Here is a 26,493-nt window from a genome sequence, read left to right as displayed (position 1 = left end):
AAAACTTTTTAAGAGTGTGGCTGTTGGAAAGAGAAAGACCAAAATCTGGTCCTTTATTTTAGTGCAGAAATTCCCCCTTTAGATAAGTGTCATGTGTGCATTTCAGGTGCCTCCTCCTGCCACCCTTCTCCAAATCTACTACAGATCCTCCTGGCTTGTTAACAACCCAGGCTCCTGACCTGGACACAAGGCTGGAACAGTTTCCTACAGCATGGAACATTTTGGGGAAGGAGTAAGGCAAGAGTCTACCAGCTTCACCCCCTGCATAATCCAGACTCCTACTAAGGAGGTTGGCATGCAAATCAAGCAAGTGTTCCCTTTTCCTTTTCTGACCTAGCTCCCTGTGTCGGAGGCATGGCAGCTGAGCACGGCTCCCTCATGTGGGGGCTCATCACCTCATGCAGCATGCTTGCTCTAAACTTGGGAGCTCAGTTGCAGTTCCTGTTGGCAACTGCTGGATACCGAGCACCTGGATGAAGGCCAAGCCCTCAGAGCTGGAGGATGGATGCCTCAGTGATGACAGAGGGAAGCTGCTTCCTGCAGGAGTGCTCCAGGAGATGCCTGTCAATGGGATTGTCAGTGGTGCTGCTTGCTGTCCCCTGGAACTGTGCCAGGGAGTGGTGGGGAGCAGCAAGTGATCCATGCATTGCAGGGATCTACATTGATGAGCATTCAGAATAGCAGATTGAAGTGCTCTCGCCCTCTTCTCCACCTGGCATTTGAGGCCACATACATGCTTGGAAATCATTCTCCCATCTGTGACTCTGAACCCGACAGCAGTGAGTCTTATTTCTGGGGAAAGCTCATCATAAGTCTAGAACAGGCTGTGATAGGTGTGAAGGAAAGCTAAGGTGACTGTAGCTTCCTCCTTCTTTCAGTATGCATTCTGTCCCATCCTCTCACTGAGATCCAGTGCAGTGCTGGCATCATCTCCTAGGCATGGTACTGTGGTTTCTCTGGCTCCAGCCCAACCATGGGGTTTTCCTGTAACACGGAGTGTTTTCTGCCCTGAAAATCTTAAGTTTGTTATAAACCCCTATAAGAATCTGTGAACTAGAAGCAGTTGATTGTGCTCAGTTGCTTTCTGTATCTGAAACTGATTCAAGTAGCTATAATAACAGTCAAATGTATGTTTTATGTTCAGCAGTCCCACAAATTAAAGGGGAATGAGGCTGAATTAGTTAATGAATATTAGCAGTTCCCATGCAGAGCCAAGAATTGCTAAATCTCTGCAAGATCTCACTCAGCCATGTTTGGCAAAAGTAATTAATAAAACAAGTTGTTAAATATCATCTCTGTTTTTCAGTGTCCAGTTCTTTTTGAGCCTCTCTCAAATTTAGGCTTCCCCTTTTTGGAAACTTGTCTGAAAGGGCTTGCCTTTTATCCTGCATTTATCCAGCCCCTTCATCTGTCATCAGGATGAACATGGGGTTCTGCACAGGCTATGTCTCTACAAACATTTTTCTCAGTACCAGAATCCCTCCATAGTCCTACGTAAGCTGGTTTAGCCCTCACTCAGGCTCAAAGAGGCCTGCTTTGAGTTAGTCGAGAGGGCTGATGTTTCAATTCTAGACAACTGGTTTGAAATTAGCTCTTAATTTGATGAATGGGTATGTGACGTTTTCACTACTGTTGAAGGCTGTCAGCAGACTGAGGCACATGTTGCTGCCCTTTCTAGATTTCGCTCTAATTCAGAGGTGGTTTCAGGGACTCTCTGGTCTGTGTTCTTGCTAATCAAAAGGAAGCAATTCAACACAGCTCTCTCAGGAAGCATTTTTTCATCTTAATCTGTAATTTGACTGTTTTTGTTTGGCTACTACTTTTCCTGATGTATATAACCGTAGGCAGCTAGAGAAAAGATATCAGGGTTTATCTTATTTTACAGGAAGAACCAGAGCAATGTCTTGGGTATGAGGCTGTTTTCTCACTGAAGATTTGTCTAACTGCGAGAAGGAGTGGGCTGCGATTTGGAGGAAAAAATGCAGATTTTTGGGTTTTGTTTGTCCTGGGGCAGAGTACACCTCTCATTGCTTGAGTTTATTTCACCTACTGAATTCCTTGCTTCTGGATGTTTGGTAGCATTAGGACTACCCTTAGTCTCTCCCTCGCGTGAAAGAAGTTAAAGGGCAGAGTGCTTTCACTGGAGACCTCTGTATATCTAAGAGGCTTTGTTCAACCCTGTCGGTGTCTCCAGAGTCTGGTGAGAATCACTGAAACTCCTGCAAGGTCAGGTGCAGCCAAGTGCTGCAAAGGGCTGCATCCAAGGAGATGAATGGGTGGGCTATCATTGGAGTGCTTGGTTTGGGGTCTTCATACACAAGATGAGTTACAAAGAAGTTACAACCCATGTGTGCAAGTTTGTGTTCTGGATAGAAACTCTATCCACCCCTTGACTCCCTTCTTATCCATTCTGTCACCTCTTCTGGCAGGTGTCCATTGCTACGTTGCAGGACTCTGAAGATGTCAAACAGCAGCACAACACAGGAGTCACTGGAAATAATGAAAGAGACTGAAAAAAAGGTGGTTGAGGAATCTGTGAACAAAACCAAATGTGTATCCAGGTCACCAAGCAAGGAGGAGATGGAGAAGGATGGAGGAGAGGAGGTCAGCATACGCCAGGAATCTCAGGTAAGTGGGTGGTCCCTTCTGCCAGTTTGCAGAGCATGGGCCACCTCCTTCTATTTGTCAAACAAGCTACTTGCTATCCCTTCTGAAAGCGGCCTAAGCCCGTACTACCACCTCCCAAGGGCTACCATGCTGTATGGACTGTGGTGTTCACAGACTGCTCTTTAGCTGAATCTGTTCTGCTCAGAGTGGGATAATTTAAATATTCTTTGAGCCTGGGAGAAAATGAGCCTGGTGTTCTCCTGGGGGTTATGTGTGTCCAGTCACCAGGTTCTAGTCCCATAGTCCCATGACTATTACTCCTTTTTTTTTTTTTTTTTCTTCTTTTGTTGACCTAAAGGTCAGTTAATGACAATGTGAAGGAGAGTTTGGTGTCATGACTGGTGCTTGGCCATTGTTTGCTGCTATTAAAAATGCCCAAATAGGAAGTGAATATTTTGGGATTTCATTCCAGCAAGGAAAAAAAAAAAAATCTATGCAAGTATCATTTTAAGGGTGCCGGGACTCATTCCTGCCTCTCTGCTCTCCTGTCACATATGCTTTTGGCTTAGTGTTCGTTGAGCTTGAAGGAATGTCCACCATCATCAACGTGTTGAATGCTTTTTGCATTTAAAGCTGGGGGTTGGCACCAGATTTGTTGAACAGCAGCACAGGCAGATACTAGTGTTGCTCAGAAAGACCCTGAATTTGGTCACTTTGCAGTGCGGAATGGGGAAAGGTTTCTTAGAAGGTAGGCATGGCAGATGACTCAGTGTCTCTTAAATCAGAGCAGCAGTGTCTCTCTCATGATCTAGCTGTATTAGAACCCCCTTTGCGTCTTCTAGTTTTCCCATTTAGAAGTGTCATGCACCTCCACCTGTATGCCCTGTGATCCCACAGTTGTGCTGGTTCTCTCAGAAACAGAGGAGTTTGGTCAATTCCACATTAGTTTTCTTAAGCAGTTTTTCCCCACATAGGTCCTGACAGGACAGTTCTCCAGGTCTTACTGTTTGCACGTGCTTCCATTGCTGTCAGATAGAGGTTTTCTTCAGAGTAATTTTACGTGCTCAGTGTTTTGCTGCCTTGCACAGCAAATACCAATTCCAGTTTACACAAAGATTAAGCTTACTGCATTCTCTGTCCTTTCTTCACAGAGGCGAACTTCAACTCATGGACATGCCAGAAAAAGAGCCAAGGTATGACCTCTTCTGATGTCCTGCTCTTTTGCCCATTCTGAGCTGAGTCATGATCCCAGCCTTCGGATGGTACTCTCAAGTCTTTTCTGTCTCCAGAAGCAGCATTCAGCACATGATATGGAAGAGCATGAGTGCTCCTTTTTAATACACACCCATGAAGAAATTGTTAGTGATCTTAACTGCCACACTCGTCCCTTCCCCAGAGCCCAAGAAGCCAAAAATGAAATTTTGGAAGATACGCAACCACTTTTGATAAGATGCTTCAGTAGTTACTAACAAATTTTGCAGAGAAAAACTTGGATTAAGGCTAAGAAAAGGAAACAAAACAAAACACGCAATGGCTGCATTTTTACCTGAAGATTTTGTCTACAAACAATGTTCTAGAACACTCATGTCCGTGTGTGCATTACTAACAAAAAATTTGGATTTGCTAATATGCACATGCTATTGTTACGGGAGCAAATGTGGTATTTTCCAATGTGAGACCAGACAGTTATACTTAAATAGTTTTTAACTGGAGGGTGTAACAGGCCAGTGCACTGCCCTGTCCATATGTAGGGCAGAATGCATTTGTGCACCTCAGCCCTTTCTCCATATTTTTTATCCTGCCTGAGATCTCATGTGACTCCTTGATACGTTTTTTCTTATTTGTCACCCAAGTGAGTCAACTTGCTGAGAGTCCTGAAACTGCAGGTTTTATTTTAAGTATTTTCTCTGAGCACTACTACAGAACCCAAAATAACCAAAGTTATCAGGTCAGACAGGTGAGGTGTAAATAGGATGGCAGCCTTTTAATTAAGAACAGTAACAATTTTCACTCTACATCTTAAAAAACAATAAAATAGTTGACTTCAGCTATATCTATTTTTAATGTTTTTAATTTTTGCCAGGTGAAGAGGGGAGAGGCTGGACTTGCTCTGGTTGAAGAGGTCAAAGAGCACATGAATTAAGGCAGAGAACTTTCTAATGCAAATTTTGGTTTGTTCAGATCCTAATTATGTGTGTGCATTTTGGCTGAGGTGTCTTAACTATACTCTTTCTTTTCCTTCTCCAGTCTAATTCTAAACTTAAACTGGTCAGGAGTTTGGCTGTATGTGAAGAATCGTCTAGCCCCTTTGTAGATGGGCTTCTGGAATCCCAGGTAGGCCTAGAATGAGATAATCAGTGGAGTGTGGAAGCCCAGAAAATTCCCATCTGTCTAGAAGTTTTGTTCTGTACTGAGCTTGTGCTTCTAAGAGCCAAGAATTTCTCACAAGAGGCTGCTTTTGAAGGAGGCAATCATGCCTGCGAGCACCACTTACATGCTTACAGTCACAAACCTTCTCTTACAAGGAATTGTCTGCATCAACTCACTGGGCACCCTCAACTACTTGAGCTGTGCAGGTTTATGCCCCTGAAAATGGAATGACACTTTGCCTTTACAAAATCCCTGGGGTTTTGGGCACAGGAAGGATGTTTATACAAGTCCTTTCCTTGCAGCTCAGAGTACAGTGACTGAAAGCAGCCAGCCCACAGAGAAGTGGTATGCAGTGCTCTGCAGAGGTGATCCCCATCTGTGGTCCCTTGTGGGCAGTGACAGAGAAGCGGAAGCTTGAAGGTGGGCAGCAGCGAGGGAGGCGCTGAGAACCTGTCTGCCCCAGCAAGAGCAGATGGGTTGAGCTTTCTCTGCCCTTTTAGAATCACAGGATGTTGCAGTGTGTGGAGATGTGAGCAGACTCATTGTAGATGAGGTTGTGGCTAGCTACAGCTGATACAGTACTGCACCATGCAGAGTCACCAGCTTAGGTCTGTGGTGCTAGATCAGAGACCTCTATGTTACTTTCCATTGAGAAGGACAAACGTGGCCTGTGCCAGCGCTGAGTGCTACCCAGACCACCTCACCCTTGTGGTGAATGGGGTACTTGGCCTCTAAGCCTTCCTTGTGTGGAGGCTCTCAGCTGCAAAGGCCCTCTGCTCTCTTTTTTGTGGGTTTCACTTAGAGCTCTAGGGTCACTAGGAGGACTTTTAAAGTGACCCTAAACACACATTGTGATGCCACAGAAACACACTAGCATGAAGGGAGGACAAGGAAAGGTCAGCTGTCACAAGGGGTAGTGGTTTTATAGTCAGTTTTAACTTGAATTTGAGTCTTTGTGGCATCTGATGTTGCCTTTGAATATCCCACTGTTGTTTAACATTTCTTCCCATGAAGCAGAGTGAATCCTCAGGCTATGCTGGGCTGCTAAAACTCAAGAGAGGAGGTGAAAAGAAACAGCAGAAAACCCCATGTGGCACAGGGACCACTCATTACACCACATTTGGTTTTTGCTTCATATTCTGTTTTCTCCTCATGACGTTTCTCTTTCCAGGTTAGATCATAGAGTCTTATTGAAATGTTGCAGGACCTACCTCACCTTAGGCACTCCTGAGTCCAAAGTGTGATAGCATTTTATCAACTTCAAACAGGGAAATGTGTAACTTAGGTTCTGAGGTGGTTCAGGCAAGGCAGGTTTTCAACAGTTAAAAATGCTTTTGAGAGTCCTCTCAAAGCCTGCTGAAGGCTTCTTGTTGGGTGGAGGGTGGGGAGAGAGACTACTTTGGCTGCTTTCAGTTTGGGGCCTCTTGTGAAATGTCTCAGGTTTATGACCTGAATCCCCTGCCTTTCCGTGATGCATTTCTCAGCTGCCAGCATCTCCAGTCATGGCAGTGATTCCAGGGAGTGTTCAAGTTACTCAGACCAGCCTGGTTTGTTTTGTTCCAGGATATCATTCAGTTGCACGTTAGCTGCCCCTCTGACAAGGAAGAGGAAAAGTCCACAAAAGATGGGGCTGAGAAAGAAGAAAAAGACAAGAATAAAGAAAAGACACCAAGGAGAATGCTGTCTCGAGGTCAGGTGCTCATTTGAACAGGGCAAGTTGTGTCTTACTGGCTTTGAGGATTCCGCTGGCCAGTGGTACAGTTGTCGGAAGCAGAGCAGTTACTCTGCTGATGACTGTAGAGAAATGTATCGGTTTTATAACAAACTTTAGGGAGCACAGCACAGGGAAGGAGAAAGGTTTCTCTAGATTGGCATATGACCCAACAAACTTGCACAATTCCAGCATAGTTTATATTGATCCGGTGGCTTTTTAAACGTGCAGATGCAAACCCAAGAAGACCCACTGTATAGACTTCTGCATTCAGTTTAGATTTGATTTTATAAAACCTGCCACAGGTGGCAAGACGTGAGATTGCAAGGAGGTGAGCTAAGTTTTTGCTGTGTGATCCTGTGTAGGATTTGCGGCACAGAAGTTACTAAAAGGTAAACATTTAATCTGGTGAGCACACTGCACCTTGAAACCTTGTACTGACATCAGATCTGCATAGGTGCAGATTCAGTGTAACTTACTATTTTTTTCCATGATTACCATTACATTAAGAAAAATATTGGGAGAGGGGAAGAACGTGTCCAGTGGGGCTTTCCAGTTAAATAACTTGTGGGATCAAAGGTGCAGAAGTTGCTTGTACAAAAGTATGATATGCTACACTTGCAGGGGCCTCCTGTAACAGCATGGGATATCCTGAGTGTTCTCTGGGTTGATGGTTTTGGAGGCAAGGTTTCTTTCCATGACCTGATCTGATCTCGCTCTCTCTGGCATCTTTCTAGTGGGACCTTGTGCTCATAGTACCTTGCATTTAGCATACTGATTCTCCTGCTGCCCCCAGGGGAAAGGATATACAGTCCCTATTTTACAGATTCAGAAACGTGACCTAGAGGTTGCAGTCTGAGCCTGTGCTAGAAACTGGACTTGAGCCCAGGTGATACAGGTCCCAGCCTGTGCGGTTCTGTAACAAGGTGGGCTTTTCTTCCTCTCTTCCTGTCGTGAATAGCTGGTGCTGAAAATGAGGCTGAATTTCTTCTGGCAGCAATCCTCATGCATGTAGTGAGGCACACACCTCTTCCATTCAGTTTATTCTGTCACAGTGTTTTGTTAATTTGTTCTGCTACTGTTGTTGTTTCAGATTCCAGCCAGGAATATACAGACTCCACTGGAATAGATTTGCATGAGTTTTTAGTAAATACACTGAAAAAAAACCCACGGTAGGTCCCTAGTCAGTAAAAGTACTTGCTAATGGAGTGAAGGGAGGGAGTACCTGGCAACCAATGCTGCTTTGATTGACTCTTAAACCCATGGTGTTTTGTTTGAATGTGTGTGTATGTATGTATGTGTTAGTGTACCTTGAGAAGCGGGGAACTATAGCAACTACCTGAAAGTCTGTTTTACGTTTTGGAATTTAGAGAGTATTACTAGAGCTGGTGTAATATAAAAACAAAAAGCACAACTGTAATTCTATACACTGCAGTCAATCAAAACATCTCATTGTGTACTATGGAGAGAGAGGAAGAGGAAAAGTAATTTGTTTGAATGCAAGCAGGAAGGAATCTTGATTGCTTTAAAACCCTTTCTATAAATAATTGTCAAACACCAGTCTCTAAAGGAACTGCTGCTTTGTCAGTAATAAGTGTAATCAAGCCAAGTGCTGCCAAAGGAATAGCAAAGTTGGGGTCTCTACCAGTGGAGCATCCAGCAGAGCAGAGATTCATTATTAGCAAAAGCCGAGTTCTGTTAGCAAAGTAACAACTATAAACTGGAAAAAAAAATCTGGCAATTAAGTTACTATATATGAAAAAATGTGGAGTTTTTTAGTTCATTCCTGTGGAGGATATGTGAAGCCTTCTTAATAGTGTTGCTTGCTCCAGATATTTGTGACTTTTCTCTGTTGCAGGGAGGGGGATACCAGGCAGAGAAAGCTTTTTTTTTTGTTGTTTCTGAAGGTGGCCTTTTCCTTTTTCTTAACAGGGATAGAATGATGCTACTAAAGTTAGAACAGGAGATTCTGGAATTTATTAGTGATAACAAGTAAGTCATCACCAAGTTTGTGTCAAGTAAAAGAGGTTTGTAACAATTTAGGAGCTTGGGAACCAAGGGGAGAAGGAAGTGCCTTTTGGACACACTAGTTAGGAGCCTATTCTCTTGTACATCCTCCACCTCCTTTTGTCCATCCAAAAGATTTCTGACTATCATACTGATTTGGTATCAATTGCTTTTGCACTATATCCATGATGAAGGAGATTAGTGCCATTGTGCTACTCTTCCTAGCATAAAATGGGGGTGGAGAAACCAGGGGCAGGATTCACATCCCAGAATGAGAGATAGAATAGGTGTCTGCAGCAGAACTTGCAAACTTCTTTATCTGATAGGATCAGAGAGGTCACAGTATAAGTACTAATTATGATTCCTGTTCCTTCTTGGAAGGAGACATACATTTCTGTACAAGCTGGTCTTGTTTGAGGAAAGGCATATTTAACTTGAGCCCTTGAATCAGCTCAAGTCTGTCTGGCAAAGCAGTGTAAGCCCATGCTTGTGCTCAGTGTAAGAATCAGCACTTGAGTCATGTCCAACTTCTTGGAATAGGTGGCATGGTCTGATCTGAGATCTGGTTGAGGCACCTCTGGCTTTGATCTCTCTTTTGGTGTCAGATTGTCATAATCTGTTTCAAGGCCTTCTAAATTCTAATGCTTTCTCCCTCCTTCTTAGCAATCAGTTTAAGAAGTTCCCTCAGATGACCTCGTATCATAGGATGCTGCTGCACCGGGTAGCTGCCTACTTCGGCATGGACCACAACGTTGACCAAACTGGGAAGGCGGTCATTATCAACAAGACCAGTAACACACGAATGTAAGGGGGAGGAAGGGAGAACAACTGGGCTGGCATCCCCTTCCCATCCCTGCATTGTGGTACATGACCCCTGAGCACAGAGCCCTGACATGGTCCAGAGGAGGATGGATTCCACACCACATTTTTTTACCTCCCTAAGAAAGGCAGGTCCCCTCTCTAGAAGACAAGAATCCTTCACTTCCAGTCCTAAGCATATGTATTTTCAAGCCCTTCCTAGCTCTCTCTAATTCTCAGAGAATGCGCAGGAGCTCTTGTTGCCATCAGACAGAGGAGGGATTTAACACAACAAACACCTTTTCACACCCTCTCACTCCCTCTGAAGCAGTGGTTTTGTGAAGACGGTTCTATGCCCATTTTTGCCCTTCTAACAATGGCTGGTTCTTCCTGCAGCCCTGAGCAGAGGTTCTCTGAGCATATCAAAGATGAGAAGAATGTGGAGTTCCCACAGAGGTTTATCCTAAAACGAGATGATACCAGCACGGACCGAGATGATAATCAGGTGGGGGATGGCAGTCAGGTATCTGCATACTTTGTAAAGGTCAAATGTGCCTTTTCTAAGATGAGAACAACTATGCATTTTTTTGGGTTTCCTGTAGTAACCTTCTTTACTAGAAGCTTCCACCCCACCCAAGCCACAGCATCTAGATATATGATGAAAACTTTATAAAATACTGGGGAGACACATGAGGAATTTGTGTGGGTTCTGTGGGGGGCGGGGTGGTACTTTTCTGTACCCGGAATATTAACTAGTGACTGGGTCAGGCTTTAAGATGAAGCATTTTGCTAAGGTTTCCTTGAGATGTCCCAGAGCTGAGCATTGCCAAGCATCTCTCCCACTCCTCCCAGGGGCTTGGAGTGAGTCAGGCTGTGGAGTCATCAGGACCTCACAGTGCTGCTGGAAGGAAACCATCAGCAAAATGAAACACTTTGAGATCACAGCTTTGCCAGTCATGAGAGCTAAAACCCCTTCTGAGTCTTTGGCTGCCTTCAGGCTGTCACAGGTGGCACCACACCCATAATGCAGAGCTATTTCATCTGTGGCTAGTTTCTCAGCTTGTGTCAGACAGAATCTTGAATGTAAAAAATGGGGCAAGAGACAGGAGACCTTCTCACCAGGGATCTCATGCTCTTTGCTCTTGCAGCTTCCATCTTTATTTTGCCCCAGCATATCCCTATCCCTTGCTTTAGGTTGTGTTTCTGAACTTAAGTTGTGAGGATGAGGAGCTGGTCACTGAGATCAGTTTCTGGTTTCCCAGTGATGGCACTCTGCACATAATGCAGCTATCCATGAAGCACAGAATCCATGACTGAGCAGGAGTTTGCTGTATTGGCATATGCTCCAAAGAGTGGCATTTACCTGTTAAGCCCTGGGAGCAGATTGCCTTTCAGAAGCCAATGGCAATTTTCCTGATCTTTCCTTTCCAAATCAGGCAGAGTTCAGGCAGAGTGGTTGTGCTAAGACCTCCAGGATATTCATCCCTAGAGATAGGTGTCCAGAAGGTAGGTGTAAAGGCAGAGGCTGTGTCATTGCATCCAGTCATTGTGCACACACTCCGTACTCCACATCCACTTGCACAGCTACATAAAAATAGCACCAGCTGACTGTGCCCCCTGCTACCATTGGCAACCGCTGACCCGCTGAGATGTGTTTGTCCCTTCAGATCAGACTCCCCTTGCAGGATGGGAGAAGAAGCAAATCTATAGAAGAGCGAGAGGAAGAGTATCAGCGGGTCAGGGAGCGGATATTTGCACGAGAGGTAAGCTTGGGCAACTTGCTTGCCAGGCACCTTCTGGAATTTTATGGCAGAAGGTGTCCTTGAGAATGCTAAAAGGTCAGATCTCATCATTGCCTTCTCTACAAATTTCCCAGTGTTCTTGGTATCTATCATTGAATTCCAGCTCCTAGCAAAATTATCTAAGACATTGGGATAGAGGAGCCACACCTCCAATCCCCAGTCTGCCTCTTCCCTAAATTGCCTGTTTGGGGGCAGTAGATGTGTGGGGACTGACAGAGGAGGCAGTTCTGCTCCTTGCTGCCCAGCAAGATAATAAGCTTATGCAGTCACATTTCTGGGATTATTAACAAATCAGTTGATGAACCTGAAAGGAGCAGCAGCTGTCTCCCCAAGCTTCTCTCCAGTGCTGCAGCTTCGACCTCCTGACCAAACAATGATGGCCTTGGAGCATCAGTCAGGGCTCTGTGCCTTTATAGAGTCAATCTGGGCAGTGCATTTATTGTACTTTTTACGAAGTGTGCAGCGTGGTTATTGCTTCCTTGAGATCTCTGCTACCTACATGAAACTCCTTCAAGCTGGTTTCCTTTTCTGTGTTTCTTGCTCACATCTGGCTCAGGCTGCTGTGCTCTGCTGTGTTGAGTACTGCCTGCCAGCTGGAGGCAACTCTCAGTGCTGTGCCAAGCGGCAAATGATGGAATCAGGGACAATTCCAAGTGCCCGTCTGCCTCGTATCATGTTCAAAGTCCAACTCCTTGCCTGCTGCATTTGAGCATCTTGGGGACAACATCTTTCATTTGTCCTAAGGGGAATTGTTGTGTGCCTGTCCAAGGAGGTTGTGAAGGCAGCCACTGTGCTTAGTCCCTAGTCAAGTCACCAGGTTTCAGCTGATGACTCTCCAGCTGGGTGTGGTCATGGGCTTGTCTGACATGCACAGGCCCAAAGCAGGTGCTGTCCCATGTTAGCTCTACACTGGGCATGTACTTGCCCTTGCTCTGTGTTCATGGGCTGAGCTGGTGCTTTGTATCTGACTTCCAGAGGCAGGGTTGTCTATCGCAGGATGAGCTGGGCTGGCTTTGAGCCCTTTGTCTTTTTTTCATGGCTCTGATAATTGGGCCTGCATTTAGCAAATAAGGACTCTTGTATGATTGGCTTTGACCGTTCCATTGACAAAGCTACCATCAAAGCTGCCTTAGAGCAATGAAATAGAGAGTTAAGGACTCTGATTTGCAAACTCTTAGAGAGATCTCAGGGTTGCAGGTGTCAGGAAGGGTTCCTAATGGGCCTGGATGAAGAGTCGAATGGGACTGGTGTGCAGAAGACTCAGCAAGAATCCTGAGTGACCACGTAACTGGTGCACAGCACTAACTGTGTCTGAGTCCCATACTGTTAGTGCTTTGCTCCTCTTTGCTTTCAAATTGCCTAGGTTTGCTGCTTTCAAAATTACTGACTGTCCCTTTTCTTTCCTACCTCCATGTCTTATCCGTGCTTCCAGACTGGCCAGAATGGATATCTCACTGACAGCAGGTTAGTACTGTTTAGCAGACACTGTTTGTATGTCTGGCTTTCTCTATGGAGGACTGCATGGCTCTATAATGATGTTTTTTTCTGATGTTAACCGACAGAATCTCCAAAGAAGGCTTTTCTTCTAGTTCACACAAATGGAAGCAGATTTTTAGGTATCTCTGTGTGACTTTGTACAATTTCCTGCTGAGTAAGTTTGCCCCATGCATGGCTGCTTGTGAAGTTACTGAAGTTGTATTTTTTGCAACATCAATTTCTGAGTCCTTTTTTTCTGATTCATCAGCTAAAATGGAGGGGTGGAAGGTGGGAATGGCAGGGAGGAACGGGGAGGCCAGAGGATTCCAGCACTTTTCAAAGCATTCCACCTCTTCTTTCCCAAAAGAGTAGGAAATCCCTTGCGCTTAGAATGACGGGATCAGCATCCAGATAAACTGGGGCTGTCCCTAATCCCTGATTATAAAGGCTGGTTTATTAAATGGTGGAAATGAAGTGTCTCAAGCTTCCATTTTGACCAGAGGATGCTGCAGAAGGCACTGGAAATATTTTTGAGCAGCATCTTCATATTAAGTAGTTTTCCTGTGGGTGAAGGGGCTGGAAGGGTGGAGTTAGCCTGCTGAGTTGCCTTGCACAGACCACTGCTGCAGGAGGCTGCTGAAGGTATGAGGATAAAGAACAAGATGAAATAATTTTCAGATCAGCCATGAGGCTGTGGCAAAACTTACCCAGCAAAATGGCAAAAAACCCACTGCTGATGTGATTGCAGCTCTTAAGAGCTGAGCTGCAGCCAATGCTACAGTAGGAGCTTTTCTAGCTGTTGTGCCCAGTCCCTAGAGAACTTGGTTAACCTGCTGTCTTTGTTTTGTGGTTCCCATCGTATGGAGAGGGAGGATATCTGCACTTTGCAGCCATTTTGAGCTCTGAACAAGATGTCTATCTTGAGATAGACAAGCTCTGGAGGAGACTGGGATTCCCTCGGTGGTGCTGGAGTTGAGGTCTGTGTGAACTCCAGACATACTGCCCTCGAAGCCCAGCATTCAAAGCAATCTAGCTGTCTGTTTCGCTGACTTGAAAGCCCTGTATTAATGCTGCTGAAGCACAGATCTGTGTGCTTCGGCGTTCTGCTGGTGGACACACTTGAAAGACTGTGGTAGGGCTAAGGGAGAGAATGGCATAGCTGAAGCTGCTAGGGCAGTGCTCTCAGAGAGCAAGGGTGTGGTAGTGTGCCTGGAGTTAGGAGAGCATTTGTAGAAAAACCAGAACCAATATGCTCCTGGGTTAGCAGTAATCGGCTTGAGAGGGGTCTGTATTCTCAGGAAACCAGAGTTTGCAGCTGAGTCAGAACAGAGGCCATGACATGCCCCTTCCCTACACACATGCTGTCCCCACCTCCCTGAACGTCCCCAGCAGCAGCTTTCAGAGTTTAGGTTTGAAAGAGCCCAGGAGGTTGACAGTGATGCTTACTGGCTCAACTCTAATTTGGTCATTTGAGGTTGCATAGTCCCAATTATTTCATCTCTTTAGACATATAACCATTGTACTTGTTTTTCAAGAGATGTATTTTATTTTGCTTTTACATGCTCCCAGCAGCTCAGGACATCACCTCAGAAACTCCTCCCAGGACCTGCTGATATTCTTCCTCTCGCTCTTTTCCCCTTACGACTGCATGGAGCTGCTGCCAGGCTAAGCCTGCAGCATTATATGAGCATCTCTTCCAGTATTGTCTTCCTCACCATTCCTCACCAGTGAAGGCCCACCAGCCTCACTGCTTGGGATGTTTTGATAATACTTCATGAAGTCCTGCTGTGGTCAGACCTAGCCTATGGCTAAGGGAGGGTGCTTGGTGGGAGCACAGCTCTGAGTGTAGCAATATCCCAGCATGTAGCTGTTCCAGCTGGGCAGAAAGTCTTACCAGAGCTGGTGTGGAAAGTGGTCTCATCAGCCTGTCTCAGGGCCTCTGTTAAAAGCACCCTGTTCTGAGACAAGGAGGGCTTTAGCAAGGGATCATGCTCTGACCCTGCTGGCATCTCTTCCAGGCTGGGATCTGACTCAGGAAATGGGCCAGTAGTCCACTCTCAACACATGCCAAGGAAGATCAGCAGTGTCTGGGTCTTCACAGTGCATGCCCAAGAAACGTGCGACCCAGGGTGTTGGTTTGCTGTCAGATCCCTATACAAAGTGCCACATGGTGTGTGTGTCACGGAGCCAGCTGCTGAGTGGGCTCACTGCCCCGGTGTGGCAGTACTGGTGCAGTACCTGCAGGTCCTGCTGCTGCCCTTTTCCACTAAAGGTGCAGTCTAACTCTTCTGGTCTCTGCAGGGGCAACCGGGACAGTTTGAACCGGGCCTCAGGCAGCCGCCAGAGCAGCACAGAGAGCGAAATGAAGTCACTGGAGCCTCGGCCATGGAGCAGCACTGACTCAGATGGCCCTGTCCGCAACCTGCGACCACCAGTTACCAAAGCCAGCAGCTTCAGTGGCATCTCCATCCTGACACGAGGGGACAGCATCGGGAGTAGCAAAGGCAGCGCTGCCAGCAGAACATCCCGGGCAGGTACTGTACTGTTTCTCCTGCACACCTTGTGCCAAAGGGCACCTAGCAGACATAGCCTATGGACTGGGGCTCATGATGCTCTGGTCAGTGACTCTGGTTAAAATGGGACATGGGTGGCATAATCTGTTGGTTCATCATCTGCCTTTTCAATATTCACCATTAGATCTTCCCTCCTTTTATAGTTGTCTAAGACAAAGGATATTGTTTAGTCCCATACCCTGGAACTCAAGCTAACAATTTTCTGATGTTTTTTCCATCAGCAAATCGATGTTTTTCTCTCCCAGGAAACAACCTTGCCATGCCTTTTTCTGTTCAAGGTTTGGTGCTAGGTGCCCCTGAAGCATGCAGCCAATCCCCTTCTTCACAGCCCAGCGGTGGCCTCCTGCCCTGCACAGCCCAGCAGCCTCAGCCACAGCCACCACAACAGCCACCAGCACAGCCCCAAGGACTTTCACCTGCAGCCCAGCAGCAGCCAGCCATGAGTAACCACATGATATCCCAGGTGAGCTGCTGCACACTATCCAAGGCTCACTGAGCTCCTTGGGCACACAGGTGGGGGTAGAAGCAGAGCCAGAATACATCTAGGGTGCTCTGGATTCACACTTGCCTAGTGGGTTTTGGGTGTCCTCACCCTTGCTGCCTCTTAGGGAGTTACAGTCCATTTGTGCTGTTGGCAGAGAGCAGGAGAAGGTCGGGGGCCATGCTCACAGTTTAACTTGCCAGCTTCTTCTGTATCTGCTCAGGCCAGCAGCTCTCCTGGCACAGGATCTGTAGCCCTTTGCTGAGTGGCGGGGATATGTTCTGTAACAAAGTTGCTCTCCTGGGGTGGGACTATCACAAACAGTAGTTGAGGTTGAGCTCCCCAGTACTGAAATCCTATGGCTGGTGACCTGAAGTCCTGGGGAGAGGTAGACCCAGAACTGTGTCTGAGTGTATTCTCCACACCTTGTCCAAGTTAAACCCAAGTGACATTTTACAGCCTGCAGGGCTATTTCTGAGGATGGAGCCCTCTGTAAAGCGCTTGTGGCTGTCATTGCTACATAGTTTGTTGTGTTCCCGAGGCTGTAAAAAAACACAGCACAAGCCCCTTGTCACTGCTGGACTGGGGAAGGTGTGGGAGCCAGCCCTGATAGGCACATTTGGAGAGTAAAGCTGCCTCACGTGTAGTGGGTGCAGAGCTGGGCAGTGTGCGTGGGAAGCGTCCTCAGTACCTTCCCATCCTGCCCTATTCAGAGCCGCGTATCAGTGCTGGGCCTTAATCTGCCTATGAGTTTTATAGGAAACCTTTCTCGTACATCATCTTATGCTTATGATGTCTCCTACAGCAAAGAATTGCAAGTTACACTGGAGGTTTTCAAGCTGCAACTGAACAGGGAGGATGCTAGATAATCTTATCTAGGTTCCCTTTCCCATGAAAGGTTGAATCAGATGATCTTCCAACCCTTCCCAGGGCCCTTCCAACCCGGGCTGTTCTGTGATTCTGTTTTCAGTGGGCTGGAATGGGAGGAGGAAACAAGCCTCCTCAAACAGCTTTTACTGCAGTTAACATGAACAGCTCCTTGCTGTCTGTTGCTCTCTGTATGAGGATGGGGAGTACTTGTAGTTCCTGGGCCCTGGACTGACTCCAGAGTTGTACATCTCTTTGCAGAGGATACTGAACCTCAGGGGAAACACTGCAGTTCTACAGATGAGGTGTGTCCCTGAGATAGCCAGGGTCCAGCACTAAAGCTAGCAGGAGTGTCTGTCCAGAGCTGTAATGTGGCATGGGGGACAGAGCATAGCGCCCTGGGTAGAAGTTTTGAACACACAGCAGGCTTGTGGAGCTTGTGCAGGACCACTGTGTCTTGCTGGGGTTTAATTCTGTATCTTCTGCTGTTTGGCTGTTCTTATGGTTTAGGTCCTGGAAAAACTTTTTTTCCTGTGTTTGACTGTTGGTGAAAGGTCTGAAAATGCACTGTCTCCCATGTGTGTGTACCTTCCATTTCACCAAAGGTCAAATCAGGTGATCAGAAAAACAACAGTGTTGACCATTACAGTTTCAGTGCCCAAAGCACAGTATGTGGTGCTTGAGTTAGGTGTTGTCATAAGCAGGCATCAGCAGATCCTCCCAGTGACAAAATGAGGGGAACCCCTACAGAAGATAAGAGCGAAGAAGACATTACCAACAGGAAAGACCAAGAAGCACTTGCAGAAAGAGCTGGGACTCAGTACTGCACACAAGTGGGCAGTGGAGTAGGAGAGATACAAAGGTTGTGCTGGGGGAAAGTGGCTCACCTGCTGCTGTAGGCCATAGCTCGCCTGTGTGAACTTGTGTCATTGTTCATGCCAGGCAAGAGCTGCTTTGTGGACATGGTCAGCCTTCCCAGCTTCCACAAAGAAAATGGCCAGGCTGTGTGTCTTCACAGAGATGAATGCTCCCTGATTCTGCTTTCCAACCCTCTGCAATGCCCTCCTCTGTGTGTTTGCAATTGGCTTAGTTAACTAACTGTGTTGTTTCCTTCTTTCTCTCCTTCCTCCTATCCTTCTTCCCATCCCCTACCTTCCTCCCACCCAAATCTCTTTCCACATCCTTCTCTGCTGGTCGTAGCCGGTCCCAGCGCTGCAGCCTGTTCAGTATTCTCCAAGCTCCTGCCCCCAGGTTCTCTTGCCAGTCTCTCCACCCCAGCAGTACAACTTGGTATAAACCCCATTTCCTCTTCTGCTCTGTCTCTGTTGTACTCATGTGCTGTGTTTGTGTTGTATGAGCTTTTGCAAATCAGGTATGCCATGGACTTCACCCAGTGGATTTGGGATTCATGGAGGCTCTGTGCTGTAGTGGGGTCAAGGCAGTGAGAGGCCTGAGACTGTAGGACCCAACAGGGCTGGACACTGCTGGGGTGGCTGATCTTAGAAAGAGCCTGGGAAAGAGCAAGTTGCCAAGCCTAGAGCTCCACCAGGAAGCAGTGCCTGTGCCCAGCACTGGGATCCAGGGGCCATGATTGCCCTCTGGTCTCAGTCAGGCCCTGTGTTTTCTCCTCTGCGTCTTACAGGAATGACATGCCCTGTGGGACATGGCCTTTAGGCGGGGGCCACCCCTGCCTGTGTGGGGCCCTGCATGTCACCAGTGTCCGCTAAGCATTTGGGCCCCCAGCAGCTCGCATGCCCTTACCCCCTGTCCTGCAGAATGCTCTTTGTCTGTGGCTCATTTCTGGGGACCTTTCTTGAGGCACCTCCTGCACACAGAGTAGGGAGAAGGGGTCTGCATTCTGCTCAGCAGAGCTATGTGCTACATACTGTTGTCCTACATGCTGTCCTCCTCCATCCTTCCCACTTATTCCCAATGCAGGCTGACGAACTCAGCAACCCCTTTGGGCAGATCAGTCTCAGCCGACAGGGCTCTACAGAAGCACCAGATCCTTCCTCAGCTGTGTTCCAGTCATCCCTCATTTCCCAGCATCCTCAGCAGACAGGATTCATCATGGCAACCCCTGGACAGCCCATTCCCACCTCCAACTACTCTGCCTCAGCGCACACGGCCACCACACAGCAGGTGCTGCAGCCCCAGGGCTACATTCAGCCTCCCCAGCAAGTAAGAGCATGTGCAAGCCTGGAAGGGATGTGCACCTTGACACAAAGCTGTCAAGCAAGGGGTGGCTGGGGAGCAATCCAGAGAGCAGTTACTTGAGAGTGGGATGTCCCCTTTTTCTGCTGCTCATTTGTGGTGGACCAACACTAGGGAATTCAAGCTTCAGGTTGGCACACACCCTTGCTAGGCACAGGATGATTTCCCTTTGTCCTTCTGAGCTCACAGAGCACTTATCTGGGGACCCCTCTGGCTATTCCTGGCTCAGAGTGGTTAGGGGAAAGGACAGTGACCAGATTCAGGGCTGACACCTCTAAGCTCTCTTTGGGGTTCTGCAGGGCATTATGACCTCCAGGATTGACCCCTGAGCTGTGATGAGATTTATGCCTACTGTGCTCTTGCACTACTGTGCTGGGAAAGGCTTGGATGTGGAGGCTGGGAGGAGTGGGAAAGGGCTGCAGTTTGCTGAGGAGCCATCATCTGGCCAGAACCAAAGCCCTGGTTGGTTTCCTTCAGCAGAAACCAGGCCAGGTGAGAGAGAAAACTGGTCCTGGGGGACCAGCTTTCTTGGACCCAGTCCCTCTTGTGTTCTCATCACCATGTTTTTTTGATTCTGATAGATTCAGGTTTCTTACTACCCTCCTGGGCAGTATCCAAACTCCAGCCAGCAATACAGATCTCTCAGTCACCCAGTGGCCTACAGCTCCCAACGCACTCAGCAGCTCCCCCAGCAGTCCCAGCAGCCTGGTAAGGGGGCATAAAAGGGGGGATGGGGCATGTTTCCCTTTCCTGTCACTCTTGTTGGCTCCTAAGGATCTCCCATGCACTCTCTGAGGCCTGTCTGCTCTTCCCTGTCTCCCAATCTTTGGTGCACTAGATGACTATAGAGTGCCTCTTGACTGTGCAGAGGAAAGCTGAAACTTGGCCTGGCTGCAAAGATTGTTTTAGTCTTTTCCCTCCCTGTCAGCACCTAGCATGCACTGAAGTGCTGCAAGGTGGATTTAAAACCAGGAGTTTCCTTCAGGTCTTTTTACGTCTGCTGTAAGGAGAACCTTTTTCACACTCTTTAGAAGCAGGATTCGAGCCCTCATCTGCCAGGTTTCAGGGCTGTCTCCTGTGGCCAGCTGGGAAGCTGCTCCATTTAAACCCTGTTCTGACAGGTTTACAGCCAATGATGTCCAACCAGCAGCAAACATACCAAGGTGTAATGGGAGTGCAGCAGGCACAGCCCTCTGGGCTCCTCAACAGCCAGAGGAACAGCATGGGGGGCCAGATGCAGAGTATGATGGGAGTACAGCAGGCACAGCCCCCTGGCCTTCTCAGCAACCAGAGGAGCGGTATGGGGAGCCAGATGCAAGGCCTGATGGTCCAGTACACTCCACTGCCTTCGTATCAGGTAGGCATCAGATGGTCTACAATGAGGAGCTGCTGGGTAGGGGGCCTTAACTGTGCAGGCCCTTGCAAGAAGTGCCCTGTTCCTGTGCCTGAGTGATGGAGCCAAAAATGGAGATTTAGTCAGCTTGAGAAGATAGTGCATGCTTGCCAGGTTGGGGAAGGCACATCCACATTGACCCTGTGTGGGACATGTCTTAAGGAGGACTGAGTCCAGCTGGTCCCTTTGCCATTGTGTTTGCAAAAGAAGCTGGAAAAGGCTGCCCTTGCCTGGGCAAGATTGCTCTGGGCTGCAGTAGACAACCATCTGGTATCTCTTCTACCTTGTAAGAACCTCACTGGTGTCTCTCTGGGGCCAATTCTCCCTGCTTCTGCTCTTTGTTATCTGTCATTCCATAGGGCTGCTTCATTCCTCCCTGCACAGGTTCCTGTGGCCAATGAGTCTCAGAGTGTCGTCCAGCAGCCCTTCCAGCAGCCAGTGCTTGTACCAGCTAGCCAGTCTGTTCAGGGGGGTCTTCAGGCTGGGGGGGTACCCATCTACTACAGTGTCATCCCAGCTGCCCAGCAGAATGGCACCAGGTAAAAGCTTCCATATCACTGGCATGCTTTGGGGAGAATGGGGTCTTGCTGCCCTACTGAAAGGGCAAAGCAGGTTGAGGAGATGGCTGGACACCATAGATGCTGGTCACCTCTTGAGCTTGCCCAGTCCTAGCTCTGATAATGAGCACTTCTTGGGACCAGCTGTCCTGCAGCATGCAGTGCTTCCTGTGCTTCTCCAGAAACAGCACCTGGGTTTCCAGCCAACTCAAGCAGAGGGAGCTGGTGGTTGCCTGCACAGATGGGCGGGCTGTTGCTCCCCAGCACCTCACCAGAGTGCTCTCTCCTTCACAGCCCTTCGGTGGGGTTCCTTCAGCCACCTGGCTCTGAACAGTATCCGATGCCACAGTCCCCATCACCCTGCAGCCCGCCGCAGATGCAACAGCAGTATTCAGGTAAGAGACGTCAGGATTGGCGCTGACTGTGCACAGACTGGATCAAGTTTCCTAGGAGCTGCAGTGAACAGAGCTACCAATTCACAGCCAAATCTGGCAGCTTCTGTGCAATGGGTTTTCTTAGTCGTACCCATCCCATAGTCCACTGGGAATTTCCTGAATGTGGCACAGCAACTTTGCTCCAGACTGATTCTGGCCTGAACCTGGCATCTCCTCGCCATGTTGGGCAGGCAGGGTAGGAGCTGCTGTGGGATGCAGACTCCCTCTGCTGGCAGCGCGGCTTAGTGTCACCAGAGCAGCTCAGGGGGGCCAGGGAGCACTGTGGATGAGAGGAGCATCAGGATTCCTGTATCCTGTCCCAGCTGCAGGGCAGTGAGCTGGAGCCAGGAGACTAGAGCTCAGCACCCAGCTCTGTAATTAGATCCTTTGCCTGAAGTTTTGCTGCGATGCTCAGAGAGATCACCTGGGTTGCCTTCAGTTTGTCCCCTCTTGCTCACATTTCTCCTGGATTAAAAGTCATCACTCTCTGATGTAAATTGTGATATCAGAGAGGGATTCTGACCTTGGTGAGGCTTTTTTTCAGCCCACCTGGGCAGGTAAGAGTGGCAGAAGAAAGAGCACAGAGGGGGTGTTGTAGGGAAGAGTGCAAAGATATGCAGACAGGCTGCCTCTTGTCCCACAGCAAGCAGCAAAGGGCAGAACCTGGACAATACTGCTGCTGTCGTGTCTCCCCAGGGGTGTCTCCATCAGGCCCTGGCATGGTTGTGATGCAGCTGAATGTACCCAATGGCCCCCAGGCCCCCCAGAATCCCCCTGTGGTGCAGTGGAGCCACTGTAAGTACTACAGCCTGGACCAGCGGGGGCAGAAGCCAGGAGACCTGTACAACCCAGACACCAGTGCTCAGGTATTGAGAGGACTGGGAAGAAGGCAGCTCATCTATTGGGGGCAGCCTGGCGCGAGAGAGAGGACCCCACCATCTGTGCTGTCTGGATGGGCTGGGAGACAGGGGTGGGCTCATCCCATGGTGACAAGACAGGTGTGGGACCAGTCACAAGTACTGGGGCTGTCTAATGCTCTCCCTTCCCCAGGCCAGCACCCAGCTGAGCAGCCCCATCACGTCCCCCACCCAATCCCCAACGCCATCTCCTGTCACCAACCTCAACAATGTCTGCACGGGGCTGAGCCCCCTCCCTGTCCTCACACAGTTCCCTCGGCCCATGGGCCCAGCACAAGGTAAGGGGAAAGCATGGAGACAGCATGGGGCTGGGTCTTTCCTGTGATTTCTTCAGACCCACACAAGCATTTGCTTCCTTTTTGCAGGTGATGGACGCTACTCATTGCTGGGCCAGCCGCTGCAGTATAATCTGTCTATCTGTCCGCCACCGCTGCTCCACAACCAGCCCAACTACAATGCACACCAGGTAAAACTGGGCCAAACCCCCACCCACTCACCCTTTCCTGTCCTGGGAGCAGAGCAAGACCATCCCCCTCCCCCCAGACAACCCCTCTCTGATCAGGGCCCAGGAGTAGGTAAGAAGTGAGTCTCACACCTTGCCCTGTGCTTGGATTCCCTTGATTAGGTTGCAGGCTACCTACCCCATGCTCCTACCATCCCTCCAGCAGGGCTGCCATTGTGAATTGATTTCACTAGAGCCTGGCATTGGGTTAAAATTTCATCCCATTCCCAGCTTTGTCCAGAAGCAGTGTCAGCCCCAAGTCCTTCGAGTGTCCTGGAACCATGGCTGATCTCATCTAACCTACCCGAGTGTGGTGTCACCTCAAAGGTTCCAGAGGGTGCATGGTTCTTCTGGGCATCTTCGTTGCCCTTCACAGCCACGGCCTATCATGTTTGGTCTTCCCTCTGCTCCCAGGATGCTCTGTGGGCACTGCAAGGCCTCCTCAGGTGACACGCTACCATTTTTCTTCTTGAAGGGGCAGACTGGAATGAAACATGGAAACCGGAGCAAGAGACAGGCCCTCAAGTCAGCATCCACTGATCTTGGGACAAGTGATGTAGGCAAGTGACCCTCCTCAAGCAGTTCCCTCTTCGCCCTCTGACTTGTCCCCACTGCACGATCATAACTGGCATTGGCAGAGACCCCAGATATTATCTCTGCCCACACAAGCATTCCACAGAACCTATTCCCCTCACCTATTGGGGGGTGGTTGTGGAGGGCAGTTCTGCCTGCCACTGCCTCCCTCCACACACAAACACACACCCCCCCCCCCACAGCCTGCATGAGGCCTGGCTTGGGGGGAAGCAACAGAGCCAGACCCAGTCAGCTGTGCCTGTTGGGAGGTGGGAGGACTGGGGTTGCTCAGAAACCCAGTAAACACTGCCTGCACAGAGCAAAGCTTTTGAGGAAGAGTGGGAAGAAATTGTTGGACAGGATGAGCACCAGGAGACCTGGACCCTATTCCTGCCTCTGTTAGGGCTGAAGTGATGGAGTGGGTGGAGCTGGCAGAACTCCTGTGATTTTATTGCTCTCTGTCAGCAGAAAGTGAGTGTCCAAACCCCTGAGATCATGATCCTACCATTGCCTTCCCAAGTGCTCTTCCCTCTCATGCTTCCATTTCCCAGTGAGGCCCAGAGCTGCTGGGCCTCCACCTATGTAAAGGGCTTTGTGATCTTCCAGGGGTGGCTGCAAGGCCTCAAATGCCCGGATTGTTTCTCTCCAAAGCAAAGGGACTCACTGTTCCTCACCTTGGGAGGTCTCCACATAGTCATGACGGAGGGAAGGAGAAGCAATACCAGACTTGCTAGCTGGGCATAAGCCAGACAGCCTGGAAGGGAGGCAGTCTTCACCAGCTCTCTGAAGGCTTCTGACTTGTCCCCTGTATCACCTCCATGTCACCAACAACAGCAGCTTGTTGCAGGGGGCTCTTTAAGAGCTGTTTGCCGGAGAGCTGCCCCTTTCCCTGCAGCTGACATATTCGTTACATGCTGTGTTAATATTAGCAAAGAATCCATTCAGCCAGCCCTCCACTAAGCTCAAAAACCAGGGCTGGAGCCAGGAGGCAGCAGAAGTGTTTAGGTACCACAGAGCAGAAGCAAAGAGGTTGGCATGACACTGGCCTAGGCACAGGAGAGGATCCTCCCTGTGGGTGAAGCACACAAGGCAGTGTCATGTTCAGGATCCACCCATGTCAGCATCCTCCATGGGTGTAGCCACTCTTGCTCCCTTCCAGGAACAGAGGGCAGGAGAGCTGGGTTAAGTCCTAATTCTGGTACCCAGGGATCAGGGTAGGAAGATGGGGCAGAGTACCAGGGAAAGCCCTGACTGAAAAGCCAAGCCCAGCCAAATGAGGCAAGGAGGACTTGATGTTGCTGGAGCCTTGGGCAAATGGGAAATACCAGTCTCCTCTTGAAGCAGCCATGTGGGGACCAGGATGTGAGTGGGCACCAGAAAGGATCAGGATGAGACATAGCAGGGAGCGGAATGGTGGGAGCAGTTTGAGGGGAAGGAAGTGACAGGCTTAAAAAAATACCTTACTAATGTGGGGGCAACTTAGCAAAGTGCTGCTTTCATGAGTGAAGCAGAGGTGACTGCTTCAACTCCAGAGCTGGTGAGGAGCCTGCACATAAGCTCTGGCTGTTCTGTTGTCACCCAAGAATCTGCTGTCGCTGACATGGGCTGCCTTTCCACTGCAGTGCTGGGCCGAGTGCTGGAGGTGACAGACCTGCCCGAGGGCATCACACGGACAGAGGCTGACAAGCTCTTCACTCAGCTTGCCATGGCTGGTGCCAAAATCCAGTGGCTCAAAGAGACTCAGGGGCGTCATGGAGATGGGGGCAGTGGGGACAACAATGGGACTCCAGAGAACGGCAGGCACAGTGACCTTGCTGCCTTATACACCATCGTGGCTGTGTTCCCCAGCCCACTGGCTGCCCAGAATGCCTCCCTCCGACTCAACAACTCTCTCAGCCGATTCAAGCTACGTGTGGCCAAAAAGAACTATGACTTGCGGGTGCTGGAGCGTGCCAGCTCACAGTAGGGTTCACGCATGGGCGCAGAGCACACTGGACTGTGGGCACTCCCCTCTGCCTTCTCTTTTCCTTTCTGCCCTCCATTTCTCTCCCCCTCCTTCCTGGATATATTTATATGGATCTAATTAAGAGATAAGAAATTGATTTTTTTTTTTATTATTATTATTTTTTGAGTGATGCCTGTGCCCGCCCACCTTACCCTGTGTATATTGTTTCGTTTAGCACTGTGTTGAACTGCGCATACAGGTGTTGATTGGTATGTTGACTGCACATTTTATTTAATCTGATTATTATTTTGGGGTTATTTTTTTGTTTTATTTTATTTGGGGGTTGTTTTTAAATATAAAAAGAAAACTTGACCATCATTTTCACGCTGCTTTCCCATTCTCTGACAGTATGAGTGCTAGTGGCTGGCTGTGCCTCTTTGGATGAGATGACAGCCAGGGAGCAGAAGGGGCATTCACAGGAGGATGTGTTCTTGCCAAGGTCCTGCTGCTGTGCTTAGCATGTACAAGGACTGTGAGCTCGTGGCTTGCTGAGGCTGGGAGAGAAGTACTGAGCACTTTGACCTGGGGCTGCTCCTCCCATTCAGAAATTCATAGCCTCTTTTCCTAGCTGCTGGGCCCATACAGTTGTGCAATGGCAAGAATGGGGTGTGAGGTGTCCCCAGCTGTATCACTTGCCCAGAAGCAACATATTCCTCCTGATTACAGGGGAGCAGCCCTTGAGCTAATAGGTGCAGGTATCACTGTGTTCTCCTGCCCTCTGGGTACAGGAGTTGGGCTGGGATCACACTCAGCATGGCATTGCACACAGCAGCTGGAGCATCTTGCAGCATCTGGATGCTACCTTCAAGAGCAGGTGCAAGTGGAGAGGTAAAAGCTGCCTGGAAGGGATGGGCTCCAACCCCAGCCTTGGTGCAAGCTCCTGCCCCACTGCCACCCACAGCCTGGCAGGGACATAGGTCCAGGGACCTGGCACCCACTGCAGGGCAGCATAATAGGGATTCCCAGCAGGACTTGCTGCCAGAGAGTATGGGGCAGCCATGAGAGCTGCCCTGTGAGAGACTCTACTGCTGCCACGCTTTACTTTTTCCGTCCCAGCTGCAGGAGCTTCAAATGTGAGATCAAACAATATATCAAGGCTGGAGCACTTGGTGTCCCCCTGCTCTGCTGCTGCCCCATGCCAGGGGGTGGGTGGGCCTCTGTGACGCCCAGCAACCTACTAACGCAAATAGCCAGTGGCTCCTCCAC

General features: G+C 48.9%; 1 protein-coding gene across 15 annotated transcripts in view; it reads left to right on the top strand.

Annotated features, from left to right (window-relative positions):
* R3HDM2 (R3H domain containing 2) overlaps positions 1–25,605 on the top strand; it is a 51,114-nt gene extending 25,509 nt beyond the window's left edge. For 4 of the 15 annotated variants that reach the window (XM_051641400.1, XM_051641388.1, XM_051641389.1 and 1 more), the window contains exons 2-25: positions 2,430–2,628; positions 3,759–3,800; positions 4,855–4,941; positions 6,541–6,667; positions 7,782–7,860; positions 8,621–8,680; positions 9,359–9,499; positions 9,890–9,998; positions 11,161–11,256; positions 12,728–12,759; positions 12,858–12,911; positions 15,073–15,305; positions 15,623–15,807; positions 17,893–17,982; positions 18,631–18,873; positions 19,488–19,614; positions 20,028–20,263; positions 20,684–20,838; positions 21,151–21,251; positions 21,987–22,156; positions 22,341–22,485; positions 22,573–22,673; positions 23,185–23,269; positions 24,905–25,605. In XM_051641400.1, coding sequence (XP_051497360.1) covers positions 2,461–2,628; positions 3,759–3,800; positions 4,855–4,941; positions 6,541–6,667; positions 7,782–7,860; positions 8,621–8,680; positions 9,359–9,499; positions 9,890–9,998; positions 11,161–11,256; positions 12,728–12,759; positions 12,858–12,911; positions 15,073–15,305; positions 15,623–15,807; positions 17,893–17,982; positions 18,631–18,873; positions 19,488–19,614; positions 20,028–20,263; positions 20,684–20,838; positions 21,151–21,251; positions 21,987–22,156; positions 22,341–22,485; positions 22,573–22,673; positions 23,185–23,269; positions 24,905–25,248 — 3,210 coding nt within the window. In that variant the 5' untranslated portion in view covers positions 2,430–2,460 and the 3' untranslated portion in view covers positions 25,249–25,605. Of the gene's footprint in view, positions 1–2,429; positions 2,629–3,758; positions 3,801–4,854; positions 4,942–5,279; positions 5,398–6,540; positions 6,668–7,781; positions 7,861–8,620; positions 8,681–9,358; positions 9,500–9,889; positions 9,999–11,160; positions 11,257–12,727; positions 12,760–12,857; positions 12,912–15,072; positions 15,306–15,622; positions 15,808–17,892; positions 17,983–18,630; positions 18,874–19,487; positions 19,615–20,027; positions 20,264–20,683; positions 20,839–21,150; positions 21,252–21,986; positions 22,157–22,340; positions 22,486–22,572; positions 22,674–23,184; positions 23,270–24,904 lie in introns of those variants that run through there. The other 11 variants (XM_051641402.1, XM_051641393.1, XM_051641391.1 and 8 more) reach the window with 10 other exon arrangements.
* Positions 25,606–26,493: the final 888 nt, after the last annotated feature.

This window comes from Apus apus, chromosome 28, assembly GCF_020740795.1.
Source record: "Apus apus isolate bApuApu2 chromosome 28, bApuApu2.pri.cur, whole genome shotgun sequence".
NCBI classification, from domain to species: domain Eukaryota; kingdom Metazoa; phylum Chordata; class Aves; order Apodiformes; family Apodidae; genus Apus; species Apus apus.
The sequence above is the reverse complement of the archived record's forward strand: the minus strand, read 5'-3'. Positions and strand labels throughout refer to the sequence as shown.